Genomic DNA, 10,509 nt, shown 5'->3' on the forward strand with positions numbered 1-10,509 from the left:
ATCGCAGTCTCTGAATCTCACACTCCTGCGAGTTCGCCATCTTTCTCGAGTTTTAGCACGCCAGACACTCTTCATAGTGACGCAAAATATCAGAAAAACACATAAACGATCCAATATCAAGTAATCTCAAGTTATGGATTCGACATACACGTACTGGAGGTTTGTAGATAATTAATGCATCCTCAAATCAATACCTTTCAGTTATTTTGATCTATTTGGGATAAAGTTATTTAAACAGACATAAACTAGACACAAACCTCACTCCGTAAACCCTTGATAATAGTATCACTGAAATAAATTGGATGACGACGCTTTTACTGGCAGACGACTTGAGCCAAGCTCAAACATTTAGTCATTATCAAAGTAGTCACTGATCGAACCACGACACATTTTAATGAGCATTCAGCGAATTCATTCAAAGCGTTAAAATGGCTTGATTAAAACTAATTAACATTTGAAGGCTAGTCTTGACTTTAAGCTAGCAGAGAAAAATTACTTTCAACAAGTACTTTCACATAAAAAAAAAAAATCAAAGACATAGCTAACTGTTTACATACGGATAATATACAATAATATGATAACATATATTGAAGCGTTTTACTGGGTGAAGAATGTTTTCTCTTTAGTGAACTAGCTAACAAACTACGTACAGTTCATGTTAACTTTGCTTTGGTGGGCGATGTCTCGCTAGCACGGTCACGCTCAGTAATCAGTATCAGCTACTTTAAATGTAAAAATACACTTAGGAGTGACGCTTTGCTGCTAGGTTATGAAACGTTTAATCACACACCATTTTGCTTTCGTTATAGTAATCCGGGATATATAACTATTTTACCTCTATATTAGTTTAGCGGTAGACAGCCTTCCAAGCTCTCTCAACAAAGTACACTCTCGCTATTTTGAATTCAGCTCCAGTCGTTGTACAAATATCGCGAGGATACTGAACTGGTTGCAGAAAACGTCCGAGAAGTGGGAAGAGCGACTTTTGAATCTCTGCCATCTGTGTCTTCTCGAGAAGGTCCACAAATATTGTAAGATAACAGAAATCCAGAGAGAGTTTTGGACAGAAATGAGTAGGGCTGGACGTGTAACTTGTACGATTTGTTAAAATGCTTTTGATTTTTAACAATACTGAGTTTACGATTCCTGTCTTCTTCTCTTCTGAATAACAGACCTACTATTTTGTTTTATTCTCTCGTCCTAGTGCCAGTTTTGCTGGCAAAATTAGCTGCGTCCAAAACCGCATACAACATACTGCACACTAAAGTTGCATTGAAGTACGTACTGCACTATAAGATTGCAGACAGACAGTACGCTAGAACTTGGACGCTAGAATTTGGACGTACTACAAATTACGGCGTACTGTTTTGACGCACTATTTACTACGTTAGTATGCGGCTTTGGACGCAGCAGGCGATACCCATACAACACCTGGCTCGTTTAATTAGCAATTTTATAGACCGACTGTGGGTGTGTCCCACATGTCATCCTCCACGAATGAAGCAATCAAAACTAAAAATGTGATTCAAATGTATGAAGCGATCACGGGTCAATATTATTTACACTAGGACAACGTTGCTTAATTAATAATATATTGTAGAATGAAATGTAGTTTCTATGTTTTACATGTATAATCCTTTTTATGTGTAGTATATTATCGCATAGTTTTACTGTGGAATTTCTAGAATCACATCAGTTGAGGGGAGTGAGAAACTGCAGTTTATGGTGATCTACCATTTCAGTAGGCTCACTGCTTTCACGTCTGAAAACATGACAAGATTTAAACAAAAGAAATGCAATGCTGCTATTTCATATCATATTTTTTTATTTAATAACATAATTTATTTTCATGCATCTGAAGTGAATATATACTTATATTAATAATAGAGCATTGCAGAATAACATGTAGTTTTTGTTATACTCTTTTACATGTATAATCACTTTTATATGTATAAAATTGTCCTACAGTTTGATTGTGGAACTTCTAGAATCACATCAGTAGGGGGTAGTGAGAAACTACAGTTTATGGTGATCTACCATTTCAGTAGGCTCACTGGTTTCACATATATATCAAGAGAAACATGACAACTTGGTTTATAGAGAGGCACAAAATTTAACAAAAAAGATCAAATCCCACTGTTTCATAGTATCTTTTCTTTCATACCATGTTATTTTCATGCATCTCAAGTAAATTTATGTTTACTTGAGATGCAATACACACACACACACACACACATATATATATATATATATATATATATATATATATATATATATATATATATATATATATATATAAGTTTGTGACACTGATTTGGAGGAAGAGGGTCTCCTCACACAAGCCATACTAACCCATACTGCAGTGCAGCTTGAAACCCATTCACACGTCAGAAGGATTCTTTTTACATGTTAAGGGTCAAAGAGACATAAGCATCAATCACTTAGCAAGAACATTCAGAATCACAAAAAAATCCCTGAGGTTCCGTCTTCCTCTGTTGTTGTGTAAATTTGAGCAATCAGTGTCTTTCGCCTCAGCACCTCTCACACTGAGACAATGAAAAGTTTCACATGTTCACCTACCACATGCAAACTAAAAGAAAAAAAAAGGTTTATGAGACACCCTGATATTTGCTTCCTAACTGACATCCTCCAAATATATGTAAAGCCCTTTGAGACAAAACAGTAAGATTAGGCTCTAAATAAACTTGAAACTCGAAACATGAAACTTGAGACAACAGAGGTAGCAAATAACAGAAAGAAAGTTAGAGCGTCTTGATGGCTTTTTTCCTTGTAGATGTGTGTTACCGAATCATGGACAATTTTTACGAATTCCTGGTCTTTGGTTGTGTTGTGCTTTCGGACCGTCTTGGCCCAAATTATGTGTTCCAAATAATCGAAATGCGTTCTGTGTTATGGCCAACTAAACAAAGTCTTTGCTTCATCTCATATATGATGGTTATGTAAATTTCAGGACCCAGTGGCACAAAACTGACAGAATGTACTGCCAGGAATTCGTCAAAACATTTTTGTAATACTGAGTAGTTGAACCTTTATACACTAAAAGCTTAAAAAGTTCAACAAAATCATTGTGAAGCATTGCTGTATTCTCCGTGGCAGTACTAGAGGGTATTATTACATTTTTGTAAATGTTCCACGCAATTGTCTGAAGGGTTGTATATGCAAAAACTTCAGAATCAAGTGACGTATAATATTAATTCAACAACAATATATGGGGATTTATGACTCTTGTTTAATTGGTGCTATGTATTTATTTGTTTTATTTTAAAGTGGCACCAATTTCTCTGTGAATCACGCTGCAGCCTTCTTATTTCTCGGAGGAGGGGTCTTTTTTTTGAACGTCAGTACGTTTCTGACGCCATTACGCCAACAATTTAAAGGAGGTTACGTTTCAACTGTTGAGTTGAGGAAAGGACAGCGAAGGTGTTGCGAGAGAGACCGGCTGTTGCAAAAAAAAATGGATCAGCTTTGCAAACTTTTTGTCGGTGGCTTAAACGTCCAGACCACAAATGATGGACTTCGAGCGCATTTTGAACAATACGGCACCCTAACTGACTGCGTTGTCGTTCAGAATGAGCAGTTGCAGCGCTCCCGTTGTTTCGGCTTCGTTACGTACTCCACACCCGAAGAGGCAGATGCAGCAATGGCCGCTAGGCCACATGTTGTGGATGGTAAAAACGTGGAGTTGAAGAGAGCTGTGGCTCGGGAAGACGCGGGCAAGCCTGAGGCTCTTGCCAAAGTGAAGAAGATATTCGTCGGTGGACTGAAAGAAGACATCGGTGAGAAAGAGCTCACCGACTTTTTTACACAGTTTGGTACAGTTGAAAAGGCTGAAGTCATCACTGACAAAGACACCGGCAAGAAGCGCGGATTTGGCTTTGTTCACTTTGAAGATAACGACTCGGCCGACAAGGCCGTTGTGTTGAAGTTCCACACAATTAACGGGCACAAAGTGGAGGTAAAGAAAGCGCTAACTAGACAGGAGATCCAGGCAGCCGGTGGAGGTCGGGGAGGCAGAGGGAGAGGTGGAAGAGGAATGGGAAGGAATCAAAATGGCTTCGGCGGTGGAAGAGGTGGTTACAACTATGGGGGTGGCTACGGCGGAGGCTACGGAAGTAACGACGGCGGGTATGGCGGCGGGTATGGAGGTGGCGGCTACGGGGGAGGCTATGGAGGCGGCTATGGTGGCGGCTACGGTGACCAGATGGGAGGCTACGGTGGTGGCAATGGTTACAGTGACTTTGGCAGTGGATACGGTCAGCAGTCGTCGGGCTATGGGCCCATGAAAGGTGGAAATACCTACTCTGGCCGGAGCAGTGCCCCCTACTCACGAGGTGGCGGCGGTGGCTACGGTGGCAGAGGAGGCTACGGCGGCGCGTATTAGGGCCAATTTTGAGACTCGGGGAAACTGCCCTATACACCCTCACATTGGGCTGAATGGTTCCTTCATCTGGCCTCTGCTAAACGACACCCAGCAGAATGGCGGACACTGTGAAACCTTACCTTAAAGACCTCAATTCGTAACAGGTAGGAAGATTCCTTCCCAGAAACCTGACTTGCTCGACCAGCTTTTGTTGTAGGACATGTTCAATACCAAGTGATCGCTTATGCTCCCAAGTTGAGGGCATGTAGCTGTTTTGGCCTGTTTCTTTCTTTCTTTTCCATTTCTTTTCATTTAATTTTATTTTAAATGCGGACTTTTCGTGCAAGTTGTTTAATTGTTCGCTATCCATTCGTTTTTAAAATAGAATATTTTGTTTAAACACTGGCAAATGTCAATATTGCATTTTAAGAAAATCAAGCTGTTTTTCAGGCTTTCCTTCTAGAACTATTGCCTATCAATGTAATGGGGGAGGGATTCACGCATGTATAGCGAAGTTCTGAATTTCTGTCGCTCACGTGTTCCAATCTGTAAGATCCACCACACAAATTTAAATGTATGCGGTGGAATAGATTACATTTCACTCCTGCCATTTTATTTTGTGATCCAACGCGGAACCACTCGTTAGTTTATCCAACACTCATGGCGTTCAGTTATTAGCTTTGTACGCAGAAATTAATAGCGTTCTCCATTGTGCATTGTATATCCTGTCTGTAGATCAAACAAATATTGTTAAACATTGATATGCAAATGTATGTTACTTTTTAAATAAAAGTTTACGACAGCTAATTTTACTCATTCAAGGCGTTTTGGCTCAGAGGATGTTGGACTGTTTGACTGAATTGTTGCCGTCCTGCAGTTATAGATGCACATTACCAAGGTTTTTTTCATCAGCACACACTATCACTTAACACTTATTGAATATAGTGTATAGCCTTGATCTTATCCTTGTGTTGGACTGGACGCTTCATTCACCTTAACATTTTGGTGGCACCCAGGGGGTGGGGTGAACGTGTAACAGGTATTTATTGTCCCCAACGGAGCTATTTGTGTTTTAACAGGACAACCGAGGGCTCATATTTATTTTTGATTCCTATATTTAGGTGTTCTTACAGTTATCCGGTACATCAAATAGCTGTAGCAGTTTGTTTGTACAGGGAACCTGTTGAGTACCTGGGTTCGATTGTGATAGGACTGAAATATCTCATTAGGATATCATCCTGCAAACTAGGTATGTAATCAACCTGTCTTCACTTCGTGTTGGTTAAGTACTGTTATTGCCACCATAACTACTTTGATCATAAAAGTTTAATGTGATTATACTCAATTCATGGTTTGACAAAATGGCAAGTTATAGCTAAAGTATCTAATGATTTATCTATTCACTTGGTGCGTTTTGGTGGAACTTGCGACATCAAACTTACTCAAGTTAAGGTTCACATCAGGACTCTTGACTTCTAAAAGGGTTTGTCTTTGTACTTTTTGTGTTCTTAAAATACAAAGCTTTAGAGTTTTTGTAGTCATATGTAGGGACGCTGCCTAAACTGGCTCCGAGTGATTTCACTTACTGATGTGGTTTTCCTCCCTTTACTTTCCCAGGAAGCCATGGGTGCCCACAACTGTGGCCTGGGACATTTGGAGCTCTGCAGGACGAGTGGATGGGTCGCAGGGTCATGGGTCAGTATTGTGGATGTCTTTAACTGACCTTGGAGGGAAACTGGAGGGAGCCGATGCAGTGTTTAGGGTTAGGAACAACTCATTGAATTTCATTATAGGAAAAATTGTACAGTGTAACTATGAGAGCTTTGTGGAATTGTATAAATGATAATGACATGTAATGTTATAATCTCTTACAGGAAGAACACCAGGCAGAATCCGCTTATTGGAATGGAGGTGCAGCATCAGCTGGGAAAGCAGTACTGGGTTCTGTTACCAGCTTGGTTTTGTTAAAACAAAATTAAATAAAATGATTTTTTTTGTAAAACTGAGTGTGTGATCAATTTCAAAGCAACGTATAACTAAACAAGGAATGTTGTAGATATTAAAGCAGTGCCAAGTGTAGGTTAATCACACCAAATTGACCCTATGAACATGGCAAGCAACACTTGATTCCTCCCTGATTAGTTTTACTGTATGATTTGCTTGCAGAAAGTTGGCAGCAATACTCCCTTTAATGCCTTTAGTAAGCTAGTTTGTGTTAGTTGGTGGGATACCTTTTTGGGTTTTTTTTTTACACACACTGTATTGAGCACGTGGTTGTTTTTAAAGACTTCAAATAAAGTTGAGCATGCGTACATAATGCATGCATGCAACTGCATAGATAAAGATGAGGTAGGTTTTGGCCTACTTTTTTTTGTAATTCGTTCACTATACTAAACTTAGGTTGGGGATCAATATTTTTTTCTGACAGTTGAAAAAGGCTGTTTTTTGGTTCACACAATGTGGATGGAAGAAATTCGAGGGGAGCCCTTTCATAGGGCTTCGTTTTAACCAACCAACGTCGGTGGCGCACTTGCCCAGGAATGAGGCGCGCTTGAATCTTTCAAACAGAATCTGGTACTCACTGAGAGGAGTAATGAGTGTTCTAAGCTAATAGTTTAATCATCCAAAGTATTTTGACAAGTGCGTATTTTGACACACCGACTGTGTGAAGGTAGTGAATCAGCCACTACAGCGGTCTCGTAACCTACCCCAGCACATGGTTTATGTTGCAATAGTGGCTAGGTTACATGTTTTGGGTTTCAACCACGTGGATTTAGCAGTGGCACCAAACTGTTTCGGTAAATCAGAAGCTCAGCTGTGCTCAAACACCATGCCATCAATCGACACAAAGTGGGGGGGTTAAAAAAATTATCCAAACAAGAGATGGAAGTGTCTCTAAATGACTTCGGAAGAGGTAGTTATTATGGTATTTGGGTAGCTAATGATAGACAGGCAGCTCCTCGGGCTACGGTGCAATAAATTATACAGGAGTAGCAAGAAATTCTACAGGAACAAGTCGTATCTTCATGGAGGCTGTGGTGCGTATGCCAGGCATACACAGGAATACGAATACAGTGGCCAGTATTTGTATTGCGAAACGTCCTCAAATTTATTTTGTAAAGATGAGTTACATAGAGGCGCACGAATGCAGTCAGGGTTTTTTTATGCATACAACGGCGTCAGGTATGAAACCAAAGGTGTTTTGCATAGCTTTAAGTCATACCAGGGCGGAATTTGCTCTCGTGCACGTATTCTATATTTGCGTGCAAGAATCTTCTGAACCTCTCCTCCTCTAAGACCCTTACCAGAATAAAACCAGAACAATAGTGACGTTATCGCATTTTACACATTCGTTCATGCTGATAGAGTTACATTTTTCAAACATATTGGGCCGTTGGTTGGTACCCATGGATGTGTTCAGCTCTGCTTAGTTACTCTCTCTAGACCCACCTCCGCAAAGCATCGTCTATTTTCGATCTAAACCCTCTTTGCATTCACTGTTTCCTGCTGCCGCCAAGGATTGTTGTTAGCTTGATCATATTTATTATATTTATTAAATAATCATATGTTATTATATTATCATACGCCCGACTTTGCATCTATGACCACATTGTGTCATAATCAGACCATGAAACCCCCCCCCCCCCCATAAGAATGTGGAAAGTGTCCTGTTAATGTTTCATGTTGTCACCATGCTATACTCTTGACCTGCTTAAAATAAAATAAACGTCTGTGCAAACCTTTTTATTTTCATGGATAAATATTTTATTAACAAATAAGTGCACTTCACAACAAGCAATCTCTACAGCGTTTATGGAACAATTCCGTTTATAGCTGGTTACCTCATGATGTAATAAGATTTTACTCTGCGGTGCATGGTGGTTATAGAAATAACTTCTGTGGGAAACGAATTGAAGAGAAAAATGCGCCACCATCAGTAGCGATTGGTGCTTGGAGGTTTGCGATTTGGTGCCACCCACTCTAAATGTTACCGCCTCCTCGCCGCCATTTCTTAGTGTAGATTTTAGAGTAGAAAAAGCCGCCATTTTACGTAAGGTGAAATCCCGTACTAGATAGAGGTAACCTCATTGTTCAGAGAACGCTTAAAATGGAAAATCAGCTCTGCAAGCTCTTCGTCGGTGGGCTCAACGTCCAGACCACAGACGAGGGACTCCGAAAACATTTCGAACAATATGGCGAGTTGACAGATTGTGTAGTAGTTCAGAATCAAACTTTAAAACGCTCCCGGTGTTTCGGCTTTGTGACCTACTCCACGCCGGAGGAGGCCGACGCGGCTATGGCTGCAAGGCCTCATGTCCTGGATGGAAACAACGTTGAATTGAAAAGAGCGGTAGCACGGGAAGACGCAGGGAAACCCGAGGCACTCGCCAAAGTAAAGAAAATATTCGTAGGTGGTCTTAAAGATGATATCGAGGAAGAGCATCTCCGCGAGTGTTTTTCGCAGTTTGGTGCAATAGAAAAGGCTGAAGTCATCACCGATAAAGAGACCGGCAAGAAGCGTGGATTCGGTTTCGTGTACTTCGAGGATAACGACTCTGCAGATAAAGCGGTTGTATTGAAGTTCCACACCATTAACGGGCACAAGGTGGAGGTGAAAAAAGCTCTCACTAAACAAGAGATGCAAGCCGCTGGTGGTCGTGGCGGACGGGGAAGAGGTGGCCGTGGAATGGGAAGAGCCCAGAACGGGTATGGCGGCGGGAGGGGTGGTGGCTATGGTGGAAACTACGGTGCTGGTTATGGAGGCAATGATGGCGGATACGGTGGTGGCTATGGAGGTGGCTATGGCGGCGGGTATGGGGGAGGCTACGGAGACCAAATGGGAGGCTACGGCGGCGGTAACGGCTACAATGACTTTGGAAGCGGCTATGGCCAGCAGCCCTCTGGCTATGGGCCAATGAAAGGTAATTACTCTGGCAGAAGCAACGCTCCTTACTCCCGCGGTGGTGGTGGTTACGGCAGGGGGGGTTATGGAGGCTCATATTAAGTGCCAGTTTAAGTCTCACACAAAGAACAGCTCCATCCCCTAGCCAAATGCAAATGACCTCATAGAGGTGCCAATCGTAGTAGACCCGGGCCGTCCTATTACGGCACGGACATGACTGGAACACTGAACCAAGCCCGTTACAGTTCTTACAAGAATCAACTAATCCAGCTGGTCCTGATGTAGGTAGGGTGTTCCTTACCACCAAGAATGCTAAACCAGCGATCACCGTCATATAGCAGTACCTCCCAACTTAACTAGATGGAATTTCCTACACGTTATAGGACTATTCTCCTGGATGATTAGGGTACTTTGTGTGAATTTCTATGGGTGGGGACAGACATACAGTTGTTAGTGCTTTTTTGTTTTGTTTTGTTTTTTCCTCAAGCGTATTATGTCCATTGAAAATAATTTTAAGATTAGAACTCTTGCTTGTTAGTCGAGGCATGTTATTTTTGCATTAGCGTATGTATTGTAACTATTGCCATTTTCTTTTAAATATGTGTTTCAGTTTATTAATTGTTGATTCTGGGATCCCATGTTTGACTAGAATTAGCCATACAGTTAATTATCGTGAACATGATTTAGTCCTTTGTTCTGCATCTAACGAGGCAAGTCGGCAAATGGAGCATTTCAGAAGTGGTGTATTTTTGCCCCAACACAATGACTTAAGTATTAGATGGAATCCCTACACAGAGCTCTGTTCTGACTCAACGAAAATGACATCATACGCAGCATGTATAAGGACTAGGTCACGTTTGTTTTGAACCATTTTAGGTTCACTACCGTTGTTGCTGAAGGTATTCAACATCCGTTGTAGTGCTATACATGTGACTTCCAAATAGTGTTATGTTTAATAGTTGAATAGTTATCGTTTGTATGAACCAACTGTTAGCATTAGTTGTTACAGTGCATTTGTCCTGAGCTCGAGATTTCTGAAGATGCGAACTTTTTTCCAGTTTTTACTATTTCCAGTAACAGTGATACAAAAGAGCGTTTCCGAATCATTAAGAAAAGTTACCATATGCATTTGTTTTATTGTAATCTTGGTACACAGATTAATCTATTAAATATTGTTTCAGATACCGGTAAATTGTATGTATTTCCATGAATAAACCTTTTTACA

General features: G+C 40.8%; 1 protein-coding gene across 1 annotated transcript; it reads left to right on the top strand.

Annotated features, from left to right (window-relative positions):
* Positions 1-3,433: 3,433 nt before the first annotated feature.
* Positions 3,434-10,509, top strand: hnrnpa0a (heterogeneous nuclear ribonucleoprotein A0a). The gene is made up of 2 exons (XM_030765590.1): positions 3,434-4,399; positions 8,442-10,509. The coding sequence occupies exons 1-2, from the start codon at positions 3,476-3,478 to the stop codon at positions 9,384-9,386; spliced, it is 1,869 nt and encodes a 622-aa protein (XP_030621450.1). The 5' UTR covers positions 3,434-3,475; the 3' UTR covers positions 9,387-10,509.

The sequence above is a fragment of the Chanos chanos genome, chromosome 2 (genome assembly GCF_902362185.1).
Source record: "Chanos chanos chromosome 2, fChaCha1.1, whole genome shotgun sequence".
In the NCBI taxonomy this organism is placed as follows: domain Eukaryota; kingdom Metazoa; phylum Chordata; class Actinopteri; order Gonorynchiformes; family Chanidae; genus Chanos; species Chanos chanos.

Excerpts from the sequence above, each read along its gene's own strand:
- hnrnpa0a (XM_030765590.1), top strand. The coding sequence starts at position 3,476 with ATGGATCAGCTTTGCAAACTTTTTGTCGGTGGCTTAAACGTCCAGACC. Across the intron at positions 4,400-8,441 it reads GAGGCTACGGCGGCGCGTAT|AATCCCGTACTAGATAGAGG; the intron begins TAGGGCCAATTT and ends TACGTAAGGTGA.